Source organism: Anopheles moucheti, chromosome 2, assembly GCF_943734755.1.
Source record: "Anopheles moucheti chromosome 2, idAnoMoucSN_F20_07, whole genome shotgun sequence".
Classification (NCBI taxonomy): Eukaryota; Metazoa; Arthropoda; class Insecta; order Diptera; family Culicidae; genus Anopheles; species Anopheles moucheti.
The window spans coordinates 58,347,498-58,372,366 of NC_069140.1; the positions used below are offsets into that span (position 1 = coordinate 58,347,498).

Here is a 24,869-nt window from a genome sequence, read left to right on the forward strand (position 1 = left end):
TACTAGTGGAATTTTATTACAGCCGGGTTTCGCATTATCCGCGCTGCTCGGAAATTACAGTTGAAAGAAAATTTCACATATTAACTAGAAAACTGATGACGGACGAAAATAAAAGACTAAGCAGCAATGAGTTCGTGTTTTCAAAAATACGGACATCGTTGAAACAAAAAATATGAAACATTTGATGAAAAACATAAAATAAACTCGTCTACTAAAACAAGGCTAACCCCAGTACACCTTACCAACTCTTTATAATTGGGTATAAGTGTATAATAATAAGTGTTGCACCTAATATCCGTGTTATTCTCTTATCTGATCAGAGTTCTTGAGGGACGCTTTTCTAGTTCAAACCGTAAGGTACGTGTTGAGGTAAACATCGCCGCATCTTTTCACGTTCAATATTCAACATTCACGTCAGGTACAAGGCGTCTCCATTGGGAATCAAGCCCATCGTGTATTTGTTGATTTTTGCAGTTAAAACAACAACGTTGCTGCATCATTCATTTTTATATTGTTCGCATTGTAGATTGTGTCAAAGTTCCAATTTCCAATTTCCGCATGTAATTATCAAACCACCTCACACCTTTAACAACGGTGTAACAACGAATCTGATAAACTTTTCTATCGTTTCCATTGTCCGTAGACGCTTCATGTCAGCGGTCGTCACACATACCCCCGGTCCAATGTTAACAATGATTTTAGGCGTATACAAAAGGCTACTATTGCAAACAGTAAACGCGTATTATTAGAAATTCAGAAACACAAAAATAGATTCGCATTCCTTGCGTTTCGACGATGCTTCGAACTTCGTCCCGTCAAATTGGAACAACATTTCAAATCAAACGACAAATAAAATCATTTAAAATAAGCAATCTAATTGAAAAGCTCTTGGCATACCAACGAGCTGGAATGTTACCAGCATACTTGCCTTGATTCAACGCTTTCATTATGGTTTAATTTTTGCATTCTAAACGGTGCATAATTATACTGCACCGTGGATACACAACTACAGTCGGTTCGGGTGGCGACTAATGCGCTGCATAATTTATAACACAGTTGATTATCATTTCAATTGTTGACATTTTGACACCGTCTCTAATAGTGTGTTTGTGTAGGCTAATGTTCACAAATGGCATCATTCATGCATGGTTTGCTGCCGACAGCCGGTGCTTCATCGCGAGGCCTTGCATTGACAGGACGGATGATGATTAATCAGATAATTTCATTATCATCATGAAACGATCTCCCACTATAGATGGAGAGCCGATGATTGCCGTATTTATGAGTGCAAAGGCGTGGAAGCACAAGAGCTAATCAATAGGAAAAGCATGGTTTTCAGAAAATTAGCCATAAATACCTCGTTCCGGAATTGGTTCCTTGCGGCTGGATTCCAAGGGTGCCTGCGATACTTCCGAGTAAATGGTGCCCACTTCAGCCAAGCATCGTAATATTAGCTGCCCAGTGGAGTAATGAGAGGGCAGTAGCTGTTCGCCGGCGAGATAGTGAAACAGTGAAATGTAAGTGAACAGAAAAATAAATTTATGCAGCGTAGTTTTACAGGCTACGCAATAATCAACAATACCTGAATGATAAGATCCCGCGACGCCCAATGAAGATTGTCATGCGTTGGATGTAGCACTGTAGATTCCGTCCCAACCTGAAAGTAAATACAAACGTAACACATAAACCAACGAGCATCATAGCAACCAATCTAATTAATTTGGTCTCCGTAGCACTACAACAACAATCACGGTCTTCAGAGTAGGCCACGGCTTGTTCGAAAAGATGTAGGTAAATAGTAAAACAACTGTCAGACAAACTTCAAATGCAGTTTTATTGATGTGTTACCACTTTATTCGTTTTCGTTTCATTTCCCCCCAATATTTCCCATTGTGGCTGGTGATTGATTTCGGTGAGACATCATCGGAACGGTAACATTAGGTATCATGAATCGGTCATGTTTGAGATGTGATTTTATCTGTTCATAAAACCAACTTTACTGTGGACAGTATTTCAATGTTGGCTTTGTCTTTCGCCACCGTACTTGAGTATTTGTGCCGCGTGGCGGCGCCTGATGACCGGGAGTTTGGTAGTAAACTATGCATGTGTTTTTGTTTTGTGTGCCGTATGATCTCAGTTAGTATGAAACCGGTTACCGCCAGAATATTCTTTGTTCGTTGCTATCGCAACGGAGTGGTATAACCTGCATCAAGAAATTCTGGTGAAAAGCATGTTCGTATCCCTTCACTCAGTGCCCACCAAAGGTGGAAGATAAAATTTATGTCTGCAGCATAAAATATTTATGATCACTTCATGCTCTAGCTCACGAAGGCATCTAATGATTCAAATAGGTTACCGTGAAGTTTGTCATACCATTTAATGACTTTAAGAACGGTGCCGAAAAATAAGGACACTGCACAAAAGTCGAAACGAAACAATCGAATAGCTGCGAAGTACACGTGACGTAGAACAAATTGATTAAACATTGCATGATGTGTTATATTGACGGGCCATACGCGACCCATTACGTTACGCCCACGCAATGGGAATCAAATGTAAGAAAGACATCACACAGATATGTCGTCTCATAACTATAACTATCAAGCAATACATTACTGATTGCCAGGGTAATGTAACCATTACAGTCTATGTATAAGTAATTATTTAAGCATGTCGTTCAAACGACGAAACGAATGTGAAAAGGTTTGTACTTTACTCTTTCGATAGGTGATTAAAAGCAAATATGACGAAAGGATTTGACAAATGTTTTCACTTCGTTTTTATCACGTAACGTTATTTTTTGCATAACTTTAATATATTTTTGTACTTTTTGCAGTATAATGCTTTTCATTTGCATATATCATGATTTTTACATTTACCTATTGTTATTATTCAGCTCTTGAATTATTTTAAATCTTTCTTTTCGACCGAGTACACCCGGGATGACATTTCAGTGTTTGGAGAAGGAAATGTCTTCAAACGAATGTTAATTGTACCTTAAATTAAGTTATCTTTAATTATAAGCAACACGTTCGTACCTTTTGAATAAAAAATTGTTTTCTCATTATTCCTTTTTTTCTTCATCCTTTATTGATTTATAAACTTATGAATTAACAAACAATTAAATACAGAAAACGTAACGGTCGAAAACGATAATATCAATAAACTATTAGTTATATAAATAGTACACAACAAATGGTATCGGCCCGGTGGTGGTGTATTTAGTAACGGAGCCGCTCCCAAATAACACAACCGGTCCTAGCCCAAATTCCCATTTGGATTTTTACCTTAAGTAGGGACGTTAAAACGACCAGGCCGTATCAACTTATTTTATCTTGTAGCTGGATAGTCAGTCCTGCGTAAAGAGGAATTTTCCGCGCAGTAGGTCTTTGCGCCAAGAGGCAGAAGATACATTGGCTCACGAAAAGAAATTTTCAACGTACAACGTACCATGCGTCTCCATTCTATGAATACGTCATACGGGACAAAGCGTCAATATAGATTTGGCACAAGTGAAGGTTAAATCACATAAGCAACGATTTTTTTTATTGTTTTCGTTTGAAGGGAAAGTCGTAAATGATTCATTACGACTGGGCTGGGCAATCAGTCCCGGCTACGAGGGAACGGTCTGGATGGGATTTTGTATCGGTCCTGTGTGGGACCGGTACTGTTATTAAATACATCACCGTCTAATTCTTTATAAATTCCAATTGCTTGTTGATTTTTAAGGGTTTACTTAAGGATGTTAATTCTTGTTTCCTTCAAACTAAAATTGACCACTTAATGATTGCTTTCAAAAGCTAGCGCATCTACAAAGCGACCAGTTCGCTCAACCTCACATAGTTTCACGCTGATTGAATGTTACCGGAAGTGGAAAAACATCATTAATGTCGACAGACCCACTCTATGGTCAATCAAAGCATTCTATGGCACAATTTCGAACCAGCGAACGTTCAAACGGGCTACACGCTTCCTGTTGCTGCAGACCATCGTTACCCGCCCGGCAAATACACGTTAGTAACAAGGAAGCATGATTCACAACGGGCAAAGAAATGTGATTCAACCGCGCCATAGCGGCACTGACAGGACGAGTTTCGTGTGTCCTGCTGGTGCTATCATTCCGTTTTGCCACCATCGTGTCATCGTTGGCCCGAACCGTCCGTACAAGAGTGACGGAAATAAAATGAAGACGATAATCACATTTTAAACGTCTCGCTCCGTTGGACCCAGATTGGAAGGTTTACTCCCGTCGTGCCGTTTGCCCGTTTGCCGAGGCCAGCTCCTGCCGCTTGTTCGCAATGCAAGGGCAACAATAAACGCCGGCGAAGCTTTCATTGAGTGCCGGGAAATAAAATCGCACGTCTTCTCAGTTTGTCAGCTGGAGTGAAAGATTTAAATTTATTGTATAATGTGCTTAAGGGGATTACTCACGCGACTGCAAGGGCGTCACCGTTGTTTCGGTGCAGTAAGGGAAAATAGATAACATTGAAGCATGGACAACGAGCGCGCGACCAACAAGTACCGCGCGTTTGAGCGTGGCAAAAATGAAACGAGTCAAATTTCCTTCAATGACTTCCTGTTGCTAACGTAGGCATTTAGTTTTGTCTGGCGCTGGGTCAGCGTAAAGTTGATTTGATTTTGCTGCATGCCATCATCTGAATGGTCATTTGTGGCTCAGTTTACTGTGCTTTTCACAGTATTGGGTATGAAATTTCATCATCAAGTATAGTCGTAATGATGGGAAGTTTTTTTTTTTAATTTAATTACTCAGATATTAATACAATTTCATTAAAAATGTTTAATTTACATGTCACAACCGGTGCAAAAATAAGTGATAGTATTATCTCGTATTAATTACTCTCGTTCTAAATGATCTCTTCAATTAATTTCGCCGTGTTTATCAGTTTAATGGAATTTTCTTGAAATGATAACTTAAGTTCAATATTTATAAAACCGTACTACAATGACACACATAAAGCCAAGCATTTTTGTACAGAAAGAACACTGGTCAGAAATAACAGTTCATCGAAAGGATTCATCATTTCAAACACAACCCGTTTGTGCCATTTGATCGATTCCTTCTTTCTTTTTTAGCAAACATGATTAAATGCGCGGAAATACCATTTCCCGATCGTGTGTACACACAAGATGGCGATTGGATTGCATCCGAAAACATGGGTTTTCCTTTCATCATGCTATCGCTTGTCGAGCAACGGAGCGAATTACAGTTTTCGATAACAGTGCCATAAACGACCAGCCAGCATCGCCGAGACGTCCCTACGTTAATTAAAACTTTTTCCATTTTGGTGAAAAATTCACCTCCAGGCCTGGTGGTGCATGCGATGCAACAGCGTGTATGTTAGCAGTGCTACGGAACAAACGATCGCAAGTTCTGGTGAGTGTTTCGAGTTTCGCTAAAAATGGTACAACTTGAACCCTCGTGGCGCACACACATCCGATGCATTGGGTGGTGGTTTGCATGTTTTGAAAGTTTTTTTATTTTTCTGACAGACTCATCTCCCTTAAGGTTTGGCTGAAAACGAATGGTGCAGCAGTCCCACGTGCAGTTAATTTGTGGCTATTGTATGGCATCCTGGGTGCAGCAAACGGTGCCCTGCTGTCGATGGCAGCCGGTTTTCGAGCGATGGTTGTAAAGATTGTTCCTATTGACAGCAGTTTATTGGTTGCTCAAACGACACGTTTACACATACACACACACAGAGATATAAACCATGGAAAGGATTAGATTCAAAAGCGGAAGAATGCCCCAAGTGACGGTATCTACGGTTGCCAGCAATTTGTTTACTTTTACGAGTCGAATCCTGGAGCTCTTTGCTGGTGATCGAAGGTTGCTTTGGTAGATGCCATCACCACAACACTGTTTGAATAGAACTTTTCCGTTCATATTCAGGTGTGCACCTACAGGAGCATCTCTTTTTTCGTTTGCAAAATTTTATTATCCATTTCTTCTACATCTTCCCTTACTGTAGAAACTCCAAGAAGGGAAGATGGATCTGGAAGTAATGCTACTGAATTTGGTAACACATTTTTCGCCCACATCCCACCCAACCAGCACATTTATCGATGTGTACAGATATTGAATTTTTTGTCATTTCATCACTCGGTGTGCTTCCAAACGATCGAACCTTTCTTGCTCAAAGTTATCAAAGCTTTTTTTGCCGTGGTAGCATATGTTCGCAGCCGCAAAGTAACACATCGCTTCTGCTACAGCCTACAACCACACCGCGTATGTGAGTGGGTTGACCAAGTAGATTTTTGAGTATTGAAATTATTGGCAACCAGCTCGCAAGGTGCTGTACTGGCTGTATTATGCCTGTGTAGGTATTGCATAGCTAGTTACAAACATGTTCTAAAAAAGAATAACGCCACCAACCATAACCGATGTGGTTTTGTCCCTTCACTACACTGAGTGCACGAAGGCATGTGGTGGAAGGGAAGGAGCTTTTTTTTGGCCTTCCTCACCACAACACTCAACGCTGACGAATCCAGTGTAAAAGCACTCTCAGGCTCTAGGCGAGGGCAGGATGAGCGGTTGAGCGGTCACAGAAATCTTGCCAGCCTGGCGCCGCAATTTTACCCGGGGGCATGATTTATTGTGCGAATGCTTTGAGATATATTTTTAGCAAAGCTCTTCCATTCGACTCCACGGTCACAGCTTTTGTGGATGGAAGTAAGTACGGTGCAAGCTGCAGGTCCGTCACTGAGTGTGACCACAGCGAGGGATCAAAATGAAAAGAACACTTAACATAAGGTACGAGTAAGCAAGCAGCGGTTATTTCACGTTACTGTTCAAAGGTGAAGAAGAATGTTTGCAGTGTGCAGTGTGTGTGTGTGTATATGGGGAAAGTTTTTCAATTCCACTACGTATAATTTATTTTATTGGTTCGCCTTTGGAGGTTGGCTTGCACTGATATGCGGTAAGGATGGTGTTAACGAAAATTGTAGGCGAGAATTAAATTGGCGTTCGATTTGGTTTAGTTCTAAAGCAATACTAATCTATATTTCTCTTAATCGCTATTCTTAATTCTATTCCCATTCGGGTTCGCTCGTGAGCGCCGTTTACATATTCCGCTTGGCCACTTCAGGCCGATCCTATCTCAATCCTTAACATTTCGCCCCCCGTGGAAAGGTCTCTAACTTTCTACTCCTTTTTTTCAAATTCACCCTTGCCTTGCCCCGGTAATATGCAAAGTTTCGAAATTGCACGTCGATACACTCCGTCTTTTGTCTTAACCTGAACGACCCGCACGTTATTATCTTGGCCCTTGTATATTTGCGTAATCCTGCCAATGGCCCATTTAAGCGGAGGTAAATTATCTTCTTTCACGAGAACCATTGTCCCTTCCTCTATGTTGTCTCGTTTGCCCCTCCATTTCGTTCGCGGTTGTAGTCCCGACAAGTAATCGGTTTGCCACTGTTTCCATACGCGACGCAGGAACTCTTGATTCTTTTGCCATCGGTCCAATTTATTAATGTTGATGTCTGCATACGATGGTTCTAAAATGGACACCAAACTACGATTAATAAGGAAATGCCCAGGGGTAAGTACCTCTAAATCCTCGGGGTCGGATGACATTGGGCTGAGTGGTCGTGAGTTTAAGCAGGCTTCGATCTGGATGATGAGCGTCTCGAGGTCTTCTTTTAACAGGATTGTTGTGCCAATTGTTGCTTTTAAATGTTTTTTGAAACTTTTGACTGCCGCTTCCCATAAACCTCCAAAGTTCGGTGCGCGTGGAGGAATAAACTTAAAGTCGATCCCTTCGTTGAGGCAATGGGCTGTTACAGCATGATTTGCTTGCTGCATTTTGAAAAGATCAGCTAACTCCTTCAAACCTCGTTCAGCGCCACGAAAATTTTTGGCATTATCACAGGAGATCGTTCTGGGTTTCCCGCGCCTTGCTACAAAACGCTTCAGTGCAGCAATGAACGCCTGGGTTGACAAATCTGCTACTAGTTCCAAGTGTACTGCCTTTGTCACCAGACAGATGAACACTGCGACGAAACATTTTAAAGGTGTGGCTTTCCTTGGTGCTAGTCGATACCATAACGGTCCACACAGATCAATTCCGGTGTTAGCGAATGTCGCTGTCGGAGTGACTCTTTCTAACGGCAAATCACCCATTATCTGCTCCATCGTTGTAGGTTTGCTGCGATAGCATTTCACACAATCATGTACCACCCTCCGCGCTAGATTGCGCACTCGCAAAGGCCAATATTTTTCCCGAACAGTAGCTATTAGTAGTTGCGGGCCTGCGTGCAAGAGTTGTTGATGGTAAGATTGCATAATGAGGATAGTTAGAGGATGCTTTGAGTCCAGTATTATCGGATGTTTGCGTGTTTCTGATACTGGAGCGTTTCTTAGTCTACCACCGATAAGTAATATACCATCTCGCAATAAGGGAGCAAGTGCTTTTAAGCTAGACTTATGCTTCACTTGTCCGTCTCGTCTGATGTTAGCGATATCTTCTGCAAAGGTTTCGGCTTGTGACATTCGAATGAGTGTGATTTCGGCTTGCTGTAGTTCGTGGCTTGACAGTACTCCCTTTCGACGCTGGGTTTGATTTACACGTTGGCTATTGTACCGAAATCTAAGGATATATGCCACCAATCTCCTTAACGCTGGATACGATGATCGTAGGTGGAAAATGGGATTCGCCACACTATTGCTAATAGTCATCGCTACAGCCCGTTCTTCCAGCTCTTCGGCAGAAAACACAGCATTTGGTAAATTCGTATGATCCATCCAGTTGATTGGTTGACTTAGCCATTTAGGTCCATGCCACCAGGTTTCATTACACTTCAATAGGCTAGGTCTCATTCCTCGGGATATTATGTCTGCTGGATTGTCTTCACCCGATACATGGTACCAACAACTCTTGTCTGTTATGTGCTGAATCTCCGATATTCGATTAGCGACGAACGGCTTGCATCGAGAAGGATGTCCAGCTATCCAATGCAACACTATCGTTGAATCAACCCAAAAAATGCTTTTAATGTCGCGTTTTAAGCTGCTCTGTACTTTCTGCCACAAATGACACAATAATAACGCGCCCGACAATTCGAGTCTTGGAAGAGTAACTCTTTTCTGCTTTTTTCCATTTTCAATGGGTGCTACCTTGGACTTTGCACATAACAGTTCTACATTTATGCTACCATTTTCCGATGTAGTTCGCACATAGATGCAGGCACCATACGCCTTTTCTGACGCATCACTAAAGCCGTGTAGTTCAATACTTTCCGCATTTTCCGCCATCACTCGACGTGGGACCTTGATATCTGCTACATGACTAATGTCTTGCTTAAAAAGTCGCCACCGTTGTCGCAATTCTTCTTCAAGCGGTTGATCCCAATCAATCCTTTTCTCCCACAGTTCTTGCAGGAAACATTTTGCGAGCACAATGACTGGCCCGATTAGTCCCAATGGATCATACAAGCGCGCAGCCTCGGAGACAACACTGCGTTTAGAAATTTGTTGGTCACAATTCCATTTGGGTACGTTGAAACCTAGGCTATCTTCTGCTGGGGACCATTTTAAGCCAAGGGCTTTAATCGACTTGTTCGGATCTATCAAAAGCTCCGAACCCATCTCGCGAAGCTGGGCTGGAAGCGTATTCAAAATCTGCTTTGAATTGGAAGCCCACTTCCTAAGAGGAAAACCAGCAGACTGCAACAACTCGCACATCTCGTTACATAATTGTTTTCCATCTTCCACCGTGTCTGCACCACTAATCATGTCGTCCATGTAGAAGTCTGTCGATAAGATTTGTGAAGCAACAGGATGCGATACCTTCGCCTCTTTCGACAGCGTTTGAAGACACTTGGTGGCCAAGTATGGAGCTGATGATGTTCCATATGTAATCGTATTCAGTTGATACGAGCGAATTCCACCATATTCTGTATCTTGCCAAATAATACGTTGTAACGGACGGTCTGCTTCTGCTATCCATACTTGCCGATACATCTTTTCGATGTCCGCCGTCAGCGCATATTTTGACAAACGAAAGCGCATTATGATGCTCAATAGATCTTCTTGGATTACAGGACCGACTAATAAGGCATCATTTAAGGATACTCCGGACTCACTAGAACAAGAGGCATCGAAAACCACTCGTAATTTCGTTGTAAGACTATCCGGTCGCACGATGCAGTGATGCGGCATGTAATAGGTAATCGATTCATCTTCAGGATCAGGATTGACTTCTACCATGTGACCTAATCGCAGATATTCATTCAAAAACTCCTGATATTGCGCCTTTAATTCAGGGTTGGCATTAAGCCGACGGCTCAACGATTGGAGTCGTCGTTTAGCTATGTTGTAAGATGAGCCTAACATCTTGATCTTAACAGGATCCTTTGGAAGTGCCACTATGTATCTTCCATCTGGCCCTCTAGTAGTAGTGCATTCGAATATTTCTTCACATTTCGATTCTTCTGGTGATAAAGTACTCGATGTGTGACATGACTCAATTTCCCAAAACTTAGTCAGTTGTTCATCTAACGCTGGTCCGCTACAGGTAAGGTTCACTACATGTGGTTGTTGACTCTGAAGTCCCGATGTCCTTCCCGAAACAATCCAACCCAGTTGGGTCTCTTGCAGCAGTAAATTGTCACACTGCGATCGAAGTCTCAATACTCCATCCATCAGTATGTCATTGTACACCTCTCTGCCAAGAAGCATATCGATGTTACCAACTTCACCACAAGTCGGGTCGGCTAGCCTAATGTTCTTCGGTATTTTCCAAAGTTGCTGATCCACTTTAGCTGGCGGAAGATTCCACATGATTTCCGTCAGAACGTGCAACCTTAAAGGATAACGAACATTAGTAACTTGTGAACCAATTACTACGTTTACCGAATGTGATGAGGTTTGGTTGCCTCTGCCCACAGCTCCAATTGTTAGATGATCTCGTTGTCTGGGTGCTCGTAGTCGTTGTACTAATCGTTCGGTGATGAGATTTATCTGCGCCCCACCATCCAGTAGAGCTCGTGCAATCGTCTGGGTTCCATTTGCTGCACAAACTGTAACTAAGACTGTCGGAAGTAAGACAGTGGTGGTGGTTAACGGTGCAGCTTGCGAACCAGCTGGCGTTAGCATCACTGCCTGGGTTTCTCTATCTCGATTCGACTCGGATGGTTGCGCAGGATCTCCATCAGCAGCTGTTCCCGTAGTACTCGCATAGGGTTTGGATTGTACGGGCGACCTGTGCAGCATAGTATGATGCTTTAACTTGCATACTCGACACGTACTCGATGTACACTCCTTAACTCGATGATCAGCTGCCAAACAATTGATACAAATCCCCTTTTCCTTGACGATGTTGTACCGTTCCATAACCGAAAGATTTCGAAAAGTCTGACACTTAAACGCTGAGTGGTAATCTTTGGCACAAAAAATACATTTTTCCTCCAGGTGATCGACCTTCATGGTTGCACATGCCTGCTTCAGCTTTTGCCTTCCGTGATGGATGTGGGTGTTCGATAAAGCCGGTTCCTTACTCTGAGGCAATGCTTGTAATACTACCACATGCTGCTTCAAAAATTGCACTAGTTCAGTGTATTCGGCCACTTCTACGCTTCGGTGATGTATCTCCCACTGCTTTCGAGTATTCCCGTCCAATCTATCGCACAAAATGTGTGCTAGCAGTACACTCCAGCCATTTGTATCGACACCAACCTTTTCGACCATTTTGATGGCTCGCTCAAAGCCATCAAGCAAATTGGTGAGTGACTCGAAGCTTTCACGTTTTGCCAAGGGAATTGAGAAGAGTTCCTCCAGATAACGTCGCACCAACACTTTCTTATTCTCGTATCTACTCTTAAGTAGTTCCCATGCGATGTTATAATTGGCTGCTGTGGTTTCCACTGCCTCGATCACTTGAGCGGCCTCCTTAGACACCACGCGTTTCAGGTAAATGAGTTTATCTACGTCGGATAAACTTGGATGCTGGTCGATCATGCTACTGAATGCGTCACGGAAAGTCGGCCAAGTTTCCAACGTGCCTTCGAACTTAGGCAACGGAATTTCTGGTAAACGCACTTTCGATTTGGGGTTTGACACATCTGACACATGCGTAACGCTAGCCGACGCACACAAAGCCGCTTCGCGCCGTTTTAACACTACAGATAACTCGAAGCGTCGTTGCTCAAACTCTGCGTACTGTCTCTCTTCCTCCTCTGCCTGGGCAGAATTGCTGGTTTCCATGACCGCCGTGTATTTTCTCTCAAAGGAGGACGCGATGGATTTTAACTGTTCCGTACACTCTTTTAAATATGATACATCAGCTTCAGGAGTTGAATCCAACACCGCTTTCAACGATTCCATTCTGCGTATTATGTGAGCGTGATAACGCTCGATTGTACCCGCCATCGAGGTTTGCGTTTCGATCGGACTCGACGTAGCTTGCACTTGCGAAAACGTTGTTTCTTCCGTATTAGACATTACTTTTATCGACTACACAACTGCTTAGACCGATTGCCAATTTATCAGAAACTAATGGTATCCGGTTCGAAGGACCAAATTTTATGTTAACGAAAATTGTAGGCGAGAATTAAATTGGCGTTCGATTTGGTTTAGTTCTAAAGCAATACTAATCTATATTTCTCTTAATCGCTATTCTTAATTCTATTCCCATTCGGGTTCGCTCGTGAGCGCCGTTTACATATTCCGCTTGGCCACTTCAGGCCGATCCTATCTCAATCCTTAACAGATGGTAATGTTCGATGCAGGCCCCCTTCCCAGCGGATGTCGAGTGGGACACGCCGGCTGCAGAGAGCTTTATTCCAAAACTTTCCCATTCGATTCACCTGCAAACGGCGACGCGCGCCCGAAGGCCGAAATTGAATGGTAACGGGTTTTTATGCCGTTTCTGTCTGGGTTCACTAAAGCTGAGAGCAATGCAGGAATCTTCGCCAAGCTCGATGAAAAGTAAAAGAAAAACACACAATGTGTGGCAACGGTAAAGCATGCCCAACCAACAATTCGACCACGCCTGTCCATTTTTTATTCGAATCTCTCGTTCTGGCCTACATGCGACGCGAGATAAAAAATCGAACACACATTCAAAGCGACCGACCGACATTCAAAGCGTGTGTCGACAGGTACCTGTTTGAGCCGGACTTTGTCCAACAGCGTACGTACCAATGTACTGTGCTCGCGTCTGTCGAGTTTGAGCCGGACTTTATTCAAAGCGTCCAACAGCGTACGCGCCTATGTACTGTGGTCATGTAGGTTCAGCTTGTTCGGCTCGCAGTCGGCATATTCAATCTCTCATTTAAAGCGTCCAACTGACCGGCGTGTGTGGATTTCTGCATTTAATCGTACTTAAATTATTATTTATTTATAAACCATCGGTTGTAAAGTATTGGCAACACTTTAACCAAATAATTGGTACACTTTTTCCTAAGATATTTTGAAGGACAAACGCACAAATTAAATGATCAAAAATAGGTATAATTTGATACAATGCTAGGTATTGCTTTGTGGCGAACTGTAACAAACGGGGGTATTTAACAATAGCAGGAAAACTTTAAGTGTTAGATACATACATTGTTCTACAAAGTAGTTAAGAATAAGAAATGTAGTTTTTCTATACATATCAGTGGTGATTTTTCCATAATTTTCACATATTTTTAAGAATAACTAGAAAAGTAGCAGAGATAGATAAAAATGATGTTCTACAAAAATGTAAAGAATAAAATATAACTTCTTTCTATTTGCAAAGTTCTAAAACTTATACAAAAAATGTTTTTCATTATTTTTCAATATTTCAAAATGCCTTAAATTTTATGTTTTATTTGAAAACAACCAATCACCAAGCCATTTGAATGTTTTTCAATATTTTCAATGACAAAAATCCTTCTCGTTACGCTTTGTTTATTAACCGTAAGCGACCCTGAAGGAGGTACCTATTGCTGCTGCTCGACCGACCTAATCCAATGTTCTCTTTCATTACAGCACAATCGCCACGCAAATAGTATGGGGAAAAAGAGTATCATTCTCTGATAACGGCTCTCACGAGAGAGCCCAAGAGTGATGCTACTTCCCCCACCCCCCTTTTTGTGCATAGAATCATATTTTTGTTACGATCCGGCGTAGAGCCACACACTGCAAAAGCCGCCGGGCGACTGAAGCGGGCGTGGTTACGCGGGGCTTCATATAACATCGCGATGAGAGTGTGTGCGTGAAGGTCAATTTCGTCTTCCTGTCGGTGGTCTATTCGAATTCGAATAGACTCAAAACTTAACTACGAGAACAAAAGAAACTCGACCAAGAAACTCCACCTTTGCATTACTGGGCAATGTGTGTTGATCTGAAGCATAAACGAATGATTTAATGGGATTGAATTTTTCAACATATTGGTAATGTTATTCTGTTGTTGTTGTTGATTTTCGCATTTGGGACATTAAACGAGCTCGCTTTACAATGAACAGTAAGCAAACTCAAAAATATCAATAACGAATTGAAGCAGCACCAAAAAGCTTTAAGACGAACCCTACGAGCGAATTAAAGTTTGCCAGCAATTGAATGTTTTCTACCCGTTGGCCAATTAATTAGTGTGCAGAAAAACTGTTGCTATTAAAATCCATTCCTCCTCCGGAGATTGACTGCTCATGCTTGTCACTGCTCAATCTTTGATGTTTTGGCTCTGCCGTCTCTACGGGCCGATGGTATCCGGCAAAGCGGTGCTACGCTCGTAGCGAAATCCTTTCCATCTTCCCATGGACCTTGACGATGAGCATGACAAAATTGTCATGTTTCCTAGAAACCATACTTTTCATCGTTTTTCTCCCATGCCATCATGCCGTCACCATGACCCGCTCGTTATCGGTTGTGCTGGTGTAGGTAGATAGACCGCGCCCCAAACCTACCAGCGGGCTAACGACATGAAGTAGCAAACCGAACGACTTACGGAGGGTGCAGCTCATTTTACGGTGGTGAAACGATGGTAAATGAAATAAAATCAATTGAACAGTTCATCTGGCTCATAGCAGCACTGTCCCTCTGAAAGGCATCTCCATAATGGAGAAAATTAATTGTTTGCTTTGTTATTATTATCCGTGACAACGAGCTCCACTTCTGGGATGCTGTGACAGGGATAATTAATTGTTTTTTGAAATTTTAAAATACATTAACAACACTTTTTTTGTTTCCTGCAGCTCGGTTTGATGATGATTCGGTCATTCGTATTTTTTTAATTATTTGTATTGGTGTGTGCAGGATAACATTGTCTATGTGGACAATGTTTGTCAATGTTTGCTATTGGAATTCTATCAAGCAAGCATTGAAATAAAATTATACCGTCTATAAAATGGGTTTTAAGAAAAGCGCTACAACGTTTGCATGCGGATTGAAAGATGCGCATATTTATAGCTAAGGTGTCACCGACTGCATTAGTCTAGCCTTACGCAGGTTTCTCTGTATCATCCGCAAACATGCTGAATTTCTTTATGAATTCCGCATTGTGTTTTATTTAGCACGAAATGTTGCTTTATAGCTAATCCTTTACTGTCTTCCTTCATACCTCCACAAACACCAGTGTGCTTCTCGCTTTCTCTTTCGGTTTATCTATCCGTAACATATGGCAGTTCTCGTCTAGGCGATGGAAATAGTGTGATAGGACTAGCGGAATTCCGAAACCAAAACACATCATTCACCTCTGTTGTATCGCATACCGAAAGCTTTTCCCCAGCCGCTCGTTTAAGGGCAGCAGGGGCGCTACAACAGCTCAGACAGGATGTGGAGCTAATCGGGGAAAGAATTTGCGCTCTTGGTCGGTTGTTGTTGGCGCCATATGAATTAGGACGGGTTGATGGGTGCGAAATAAATTTCATTTACAATAGAAAGCAGAAAAAAAGGGCACACACACGCGCGCGGCAAAAGGCGTGCTGCCGGCGTGCCGCATGAATTATGGCTGTTTGCGTTCATTCCGATGCGTGTGGTTGCTGGCTGCTGTACCGTTGTTGTTCGGTGCAAAAACTGAATGAATGAAACATGAATAGACTTATCTACCAGTACCTGTCAAAAATGATGAACTAAGTGTACACAGTGAGTGATTTCGGTGTGAGCTGCGGGTGAGCCAGGGCCAGGACCGTTGCCTGCGATGGGTTAAACTTGCCGCAGCAAGTAAGGAAAGTTCGCTTGACGAATGAGTTTCGAATTGTATGCTAAAATGGGAATCTTTGGAATGATTTATGAACGGATAACTTCTTATTTTGTATGTTTCTATCTACTGTCGTTACAAACGCTGATGATTAAGGATGTCTGTTTACCAAAATATGTTGGCCGGAACTAAGCCAACGACAAAAAAAATCGTACACATTCGAGTATTCATTTAATTTTTGCCAGTGGATTGAAAACCCCCTTTTTCACATAACCCATAAAAATAGGAGCTAAAAATTTCAGCTAATATAAGTGAATTTAGAATTTTGTTTTTGTTTACGTACGATCGCGATTTGTTTTTATGCTTCGCTATCGAAACTGGCACAAAAAGCTATTGCTATCTGTTCCGTTTTTGTCTTAGTTTGGTTCTCTACTGCATACATTATTTATGTTGCTCTCATGTCTCAACCTCTGCAGGCCAAGAAAATGGTGTTTCCATACAACAACAACCAAAACACTGTAATGAAGATTTTCTTTCCCGCAGGGAACGATTGTGGCAGTTTTCCCATGGGTTGGATAAGCGTTGTGGCGTATTATTTCGAGAGGAGAGAGAATTTACCGTGTACTCGCGATGGATTGCTATACTTCTGGGAGGGCCTTAAAGTTGTCACGGCCTTCCATTCTGCTTCCAGTGAATTACGCGAGGTAAAAACCCTCCGCATTGTACTTCTCGAAAAAAACACAGAAATAAATAAAATAAAGCGAAATAAAAATATTTCTACCCGCGGTTCGTTCGTTTTTCGTTACCCTTTTTGGCCGTTCAAACGTAAAATCCAAAAGCATAGTTCGGACCGATCCTTACAGTGCGCTACCACAATAACAATAATGGCGCTTCTAGGGCTCCCAAGATAAGCGCATTTGGTGAAAGAAACAACTCTAAATATGCTCAGGATCATACTGTTGACCCACGAAAACACTCATACCTTACGCAGCGATAGCGAAGATCAGTCTCACGCTAAAAAGAACAAAAGGCTGTCAGAAGAGGACGCCGAGTTCGGGCTCGATTGGCGGATAGCTATTACCATGCTTAAAACGACAATTTTTTGGGTACGACACGGAGCGCATATAGCGCGGCATTTCCTGTTCGCCTTACGATCCCGGAGAAACCGTTTGTCGGGAAACCTCCAGCGGATCGTCATCATGCGCCTCCTTACGCTCCTTTGGGAGTTATCGTTCACTCGGTCGTCGGAGGAGGCGCCTGGTGGTATATGCTTTCTCTTCGGTTAGCGAAGACAGACGGTTTGTTGTCAGTGTGTGTGTATGATGCTGAAAGTTGGCTGCATTGAAAACTCAATTTTCCAGTTGAACCAACCAAACCCGTCATCTGCTGTGCCTTCGGTAAACCTAGACTAAGGAAGTCTGGTCCCCACTCGCATCCGGTCGCTGTGTGTCCCGTAATGCACTCTAACTTCTTTGGCCCCCCTCCCAAAAAGGAACCACCAGCCGGTAGGTTTCCTTTTTTTCGCCTCAACGGTGTCTTTGAATGCTTCGTCTCGAAAACGCAAAGTCTTCGTTCAGTGCGATTCTCCGCTCGGTTGGCTTTGCCACGATCAAGTCAAACGCTTTACACCTTCGGCGAAGGTATCAGGGGCGCCCGAAAATGGCGCCCAACTATGCCCCGGGCTATGCTTTGCAAGTCTTTTAACCTTGCCACACACATATACCTACCGGAAGCTATAAAAGGTAAATGCGGCAGGAGAAATAGGCGCAGAAAAAGAGGCAGAGCGAACCGTTCTAGTTTTTATTCGTTCACAAAACTAACTCGAAAAGCGCCATGGAAGCTTTAACAGGAAGCAAAAAAAAAGACTAAATCCCAAGCGATCCGTTGAATAGCAGCAGGTTGACGATGGTGATGAAAACTAGAAAACTGTCAGTGGGAAAAATAGTTCATTATTTCTTTTCATCCGCGTCGTTCGTCGTTAGGAGGGAGCAGCGTTTGACGTGGGCAGCACGCGAGAGGATGGGGCAGCACGCATCAACAACAAAAAAAGCAGGACTCGAATAGTCTGAGAAACCATCCGCCACCGGAACGGAACGCGGTGACGCGCTGATATATATATATATTTTTTGTTTTATTTTGCCCTGCCTGCGTAGGCATTCCACCGAAAAAAAACTTTTTTCTTTCCCTTTCTTCTGCGTTTTACCCGGAACGTTTTACCCGGTTTCATATTTCTCATTTTTCTCGTTAAATCCGGCTTGAAATCGACTTCCGGAATCTGTCTCCAGTCCGCCCGTGGTGTTGCCCGTTGTGGTGTTCTCCGTTCATTTCTCAAGCTGCCGTTGATAGAGTATATGGCCAGCGAGCGGGTTTGGCATGAAATAGTTTCGCTTCCGGGTGTGCTTTCTGTGTCTCGCTATGCTTATTGATGGTGGCTCGGACGACTGCCATGAAGCACACCCGCGAGGTGCTTGCCAGGCAGAACAATAATTTCCGTACGGAAGGCTTGGCCGGAGCTTCGGTTCTGTGCATTCGATAGTGGTGTGTATGTCGGCTACCTCAGGATGGCGCACGAGAGCGCCAACGATTGTCGCTGATCGTGATCCACACACACCCGCGCACAGACACGGGAAGTAATTAGTGTTTTGCAGCGGAAATTCATTCTTTCTGCGAACAGGGGGTCTTTAGAATTTTTCTTAAGCAATATTATAAAGCAGCATCACTTCATCCGGTAGGCAAGCCGTCGTTTTCGGGGTGCAACTTTTTTTTCAACCTGCAAACCTCCCCGGTCTTGCAGGGTTGCCGTTCGGTAGGAACGGTTCCAAGGCAAGGCAAGCATCCCGAAGAAGACTTACACCGCTGCTGCTGCTTTGGCAGAAATGTATGGAAAGGTTTGTTTTGAAAAACGGCTTCCTCGTGAAAGCCAGACAGAGCGATAAAATCCACTCATCCGTACCCTAATTAACCTTCGGGGCCTTCCATGTGAAGGACCGGATTGCTTTTACGATGCGGACAACAACCTTTAATCCTTTGCCATCGTCACACCCCGCCACCGCCACAGCATCGGTCGCCATTTTGTTTCCGTTTTGCCGATAGTCCTTGGCAACCGTAAAACTCCCACACGGCAGCAACCGGGAGAGCTGATGCGGGTTAGAAGACCCGGGGGTTTATTTTTAGGAATGAGATATTTGTTCGACTTGGGTGCTCGATTACCAGCAATTAGCATCCATTAGGCGAGTAGCCTCGATGCGGAGAATAAAAACGGTTCTACCCGGGTGGCACATCTCCACCATCATCTCCTCCAACCAGGGCCAGGGTTGCTCCCCGACAACAAGTGCCCTCGGCCGCGCTGAAAATGACAACAAAGTCAAAGAATGGTAAGTGAACCAAAGGCAGAGCTATCTTTTCTATCCCCAATTCAGCGTTACAATGCGCTATGGGTGGTGCGTCCGTGTACTGCACAACCGGTAGCCCGGATTTTAGGACAAATTGAATGTAAAGTTTTGTGGCGCGAATCCAATTTTTCTCGCCTGCCGACCGGATGACGGGTGCGAAACGATGGTTTTGCACGCGGGAAGACACTTAGCTCGCTTCCATTTTGTGCACCGTTTGTGTGTGTGTGTGTGAGTGTGTGCTAGTGTTTTTTTTTGTTCATTGCTTTTCAGCTACTCAGCACTCAATGTCTTGTGTCTTTCCTGTGCAGGGAATGAGTAACATGTGTAAAAGGGTCATGGCTCTTGAGCCAACTTTTCGGGCGATCTGGGACTTTCGGCAAGGATCGCGCACGGGAAGGGGGGGGTAATTAACTTAAACGGTTTCCATCCAGGGCGCTACTTTGGCACTGGCAAACGGTCACAGCGCCAGTGCGTAATACAAGCCTCCGAGAAATCGGAACAGGCACAGGCACGAAGGCAAATTAATTTAATTTTCCCCCCCGTGCCAGTGTGACTGGTCGTCGTCCCGCCGAGCTTTACTTTACGACGGGGTTTTTTGGGTAAAGAGGTGAAACGCTGAATTATCTGGCGCCAGATACGCCCGAAGGGTTGCAGCAGCAAGGCACGAGCCATGGCGCATTTTAGCGAATGGCCAAATGAAATCTTGTTTTGAAGAATGTTCGTCATCTAACGACAAGTTTTCGATGCTATGTTTACGACTGAAAGTCGTAAGTAGCTAATGGTTCTAATGAATGACGAAAAGATTAATGTTAACAATCCTCACCCTCCATCCCACCAAGGTACCAAGGAGAACTTTAGAACATCTTTCGGGAACAAAATCATAAAGCAAAACAACAAAAAAATAAACAAAACCAAACAGTACAAAACGATGGCGAATGATTTTGTATCGTATAATCTCTGTTATGCTGTAGTGAATGGCCATTTTGCTTTTAAATAAAATTTTAATCCATGTTGATTCGTCAAAACTTACATCAGCCAATTTGCAAACAAGGAAATATACCAACAAGGAGAGAGAATGTGTTCAAACCCATTAATAATTCCTCTTTTTAATTAACCCATTAAGGGCTCATTCAATTATTACGTAACGCTAATAGGGGGAGGGGGTTAGTACCAGCGTTACGATTTGTTACATAGGGGTGGGGGGGGGGTAGTGGGGATTTAACTTTTTGTTACGTAACATACAGTAAGATTCTAACTTAGATCCCCGCTTCGTAGAATATGTATGAAAAATTAACTAATTTTAAGGATTTTTATACAAATTCCTTGTTATCTCTCAACTTATTGATTGTTTAAAGGTCAAGTTTCATGATATCTTCTGATACCAACTCATTGATACTGATGTCCACTCAGATGGTGACTTTTAATTCCGGTAAAACAAGTAATGAGCTTGAAGCAAATGCAGCAAAAGTTTTAAAATCTACTGACATATATCCGAATTCATGTTCAAAAAATTTCAGTTTGCATCATACATTAGTTCACTATTCAATATCATTTAGTGCTCGGAAGCACATGCACGATACAATGATCTTCTCTCAACAACAATAACGTGCTGCATCACGATCAGTACTCAGAATGGCCGTGTTTGAAGTCAGCATACCAGTTAAGATAGTTGATTTTATTGGTGCTGAATTATACGATGCTTATCAATTCAATTTAACCGTTTTTTTTCTATCCAATTTTTAACCAATCTAATGCAATTTTGTATTGACATTCTAAATTAATGTTAAATGAGTGTTAAATGATAACAATGGGTTTGAGTTTTGAGTTTTCCGGCACTTCGTGGTCTTGGCCTGCTGCAGGAGTCCTCTAAACCACCTACGGTCGAGCACCGTCGTTAGCCAATCCTTAATCCCGATATGTCTGTTGGACTCATCAACGGCATCCCTCTAACTTAATTTGGGCCTACCAAGCCTCCTCTGTCCATGAGGACGACCTAAAACGGCGTTTTGGACAGGGTCGCCCGGTGTCATTCCCATGACGTCTAATCCGTCTAGGTTCGCCGTACAACTCATAGAGCTCATCATTGTAGCGGCTCCATTGTCCTTCCACACATACGGAGCCAAAAAACCTTCTGAGCATCTTCCTCTCGAACGCGTCTAAGAGGGTTTCGACAGTTTTGGACAAAGTCCATGTTTCACAGGCGTATGTAAGTACTAGAGCTATATGAGTTTTGAATGAGTACTCCCAACTTCGTTCAACTGAAAATTATTCACTAAATCTACTTTACCAACAAATGTATTTATACTTTCACCATTTTTTTAAATCCTTAAAATCTGTGTTTAACAAAAAAAAAAGATAGTCAAAAAGGTTAATGAATAATGAGAATTAACAGAAGACAACTACGCAAAAGAAAGGTTGCTAGATAAATAAGAAAGGAATAGTAATGATAAATAATTTACGTACGAATTCTTTTTCTTAATAGTTTCCATCGATCGATCGATCGAACGAGCTTCTTCTTTCTTCTTTAAAAATGGACGATTAGCGAATGAATCCTTCGTTTGGGATCTGAGGTGATTGAGGACTTGTATCGGAAGCGTCTTCCGGTAAATGATATCTCTATCCAGAAAATATCCAACCTTGTTTAAATTAACTTGGTACATGCCAATGATACCAATTATATTGATGAACGATACGGACAGCCTGAAAATAAACATGGTTAATGAAGTATCGTATGCAGAATCGTCGTTGTATAGATTGAAGTAGATTCTAAAACCGCTAAACCGCTAGCAACAATAAAGCAACTCAGCCTGGCGTGAGTAGTAAATTAATTAGGCAAAATGTTTGTTTATTTTTGCATTAGTCGAAATACGATAGAGTTACATAAATTACTTAAGAAAATTTCACATATTTTTTTAAACGAAATGTTACGTAATTAATGGAGGAGGGTTGCGTCCAGTGTTACGTTTTGTTACAATAGGTGGGGAGGGGGTCGAAAATTGTCAATTTTTGCGTTACGTAATAATTGAATGAGCCCTTAGCACACAATTACATTTTTTTATTTTTTAAAAGGAACGACTGTATTGCTCACAATTACTATTGTATGGTTATAAAAATGATAAAAACGTAAATAAACTAATCGAACTAACTTATTTAGCTGTATTCAATGGACTCAATTCTGTTCAGCAACCAAGTATTTTTTTTCTCACTAAAAATTACCATCACAATGAGCAGGGGGGATACCCAATTCTGATCAAACGTTCTGATGGGATCAATTAACCAAATGTGCGGAAATGTACGTCTGTCGCTCTTTCATCACACAGTGCCTGCAGTTTGAAGTATATTCACGGCACCGGTACCACGCAGCAATTCCGTGGAAAAGAATTCTACCACTCAACGGAAAAGACGCGAAGCATCGTAATGGGTTTGTGATCACTCAGCAGGTGGTGTGTGGGTTTATAATTTAGATCACAACTAAATTAGAATTAGATTTATAGCCCGCGAATCGCTACGATAATGCACACTGGACGGTTTAGTTACGTGCCGGTATTTAGCGAACGACACCGAACGTAGATGGAAATAAATTAAGCCACCGGTAAGTGTATGACTCTTCCGACGGTATCGAACGAGTGCTCCGGCGACCAGTGTTGTATTGAACAGCGATGACCGGGCGAGATATTACAGCGAACGTCCTTCTGCAGATGTCCCACTGCACGGTGCGTCTGCGAAGCTTTGGGGGGAAATTCCAACGGATAGATGTTGTCCGAAGTGCAGCACGATCCAGTCCAATCTCGATTGCTACCGTCGATAGCGTCCATGCCAATATTAAAATGAATGGAAAACCATTTTCCCAGTTTAATTACAGTATATTTACCAGCAAACAATGTGATAATTTGAAAATTATACCGTTGCAGGCGACACAGGTACCGCTGGGATGTGGGCTGTGTCATACTGAGAACCGTGCCAGCCACCGAGCGGAAAGTGCGGGGAAACACCGAAGGCGACTAGAACACTGCTAGCTGGATCGGTATACGCCGGTCCGACGTTCGATGGTGAAGAATGCAGGTTCGTGCTAGTTCAGGTTTGAATGTAGCTCCTGCAAACTGGGAGGTAGTGAGAAAGTGCAAACAACAAGACAAGCTCTTGACATTTCTCATCTTTTAACGGAATCGACGCCGGTATACGGCAACGCTGTAGTACCACACGTGAAGCACAATACAGACAGCCACAGGTTAGTCTCACCGGTCGGCATGTTTGTCGGGAAAAGACAACGATCCATGATTATGCAACAAGACATTTCAATCCGCAAATTGTTCTCGAGCCGGTGCTCGCCATCCGTGCTGCACACGTGTAGTAGTCCGGATTTACCGGAAATTTCCAACGAACCCCGGGTCCGGGGTTCGGGATTCTATCCTCAGAGAGATGCTATCTCGAATGCTGTGCAACGACATTGCAGTTTTCCCATCAAATGGTTGCGTTGGAAGTAGATTGTGCCGCTCTGAATCGGTGCGTCATGCACAACTGCTTTTCGGAACAGTTCCACGTAAGCCAGCATTATACGCTCAAGGTAGCAAGGAAGCGGGACTGCAAGTTTGTCTAGTTAGTAACTGATCATAGCAAAGAAAAATGGAACAAATTACCGTCGAGCATGTGGTTTCCAGTGCAATCCAATTAGTGCTAGACTTCTTTACTAAAATTACGCGATATATCAGCTTATCCAACTGAGCAAACCATTCCATCAAAAATCATTTTAAGAATGCCATTTTTAAATAGTGCAATAGTGGTTTGAATAACAAGTAAATCTATCAAAGAATAGAAAAATAATAACAAAAATACAAAAATAAATTGAATGAATTGGTGCAGGATGTTATTTCTGTGTTCATTTGTGAAGATTCTTCTAAAAATAAACGCAATTCAAATTTAATGATTGCGTCAACATGTTTGCAATTTTGGTTTGTTCGAGAATCTACACTTTTGTTAATGGTACACCTACACGCAATGCAAATTGGGATGGTTTCAGCCAACAGACTAACAAAACAAAAAACAACATTCGATAACAATAAGTAGGGGCCGCATCGGTCTTTACACGAACGGACCGGGCCAAAATCCCATCCGCACCAATCCCCCGTAGCAAGGCTATCTATCCGGCTACGTGGTAAAATAAGTCAATACGGACCTGGCCGTTCTTCCGTTAAATAAAAAAAAAGATAGAAACACACTCATACACAACAACAAAAATAATAAATAAACAAATGAAACACCAAACCAAATTAATAATATTTGGTAATTAATAATAATAAGGACGAAAAGGGAAACAAAACACAAAGATTATCCAACGAGCTCAACTCTACATAAGAAC

At 42.6% G+C, this 24,869-nt stretch overlaps 1 protein-coding gene across 1 annotated transcript in view; it reads right to left on the reverse strand.

Annotated features, from left to right (window-relative positions):
* Positions 1–24,869, reverse strand: part of LOC128310687 (uncharacterized) — a 99,435-nt gene that overhangs the window by 19,080 nt on the left and 55,486 nt on the right. The window contains exons 5-6 of the mRNA XM_053047390.1: positions 1,583–1,657; positions 1,358–1,484 (exon numbers count right to left, since the gene is read on the reverse strand). Coding sequence (XP_052903350.1) covers positions 1,358–1,484; positions 1,583–1,657 — 202 coding nt within the window. The remainder of the gene's footprint in view (positions 1–1,357; positions 1,485–1,582; positions 1,658–24,869) is intronic.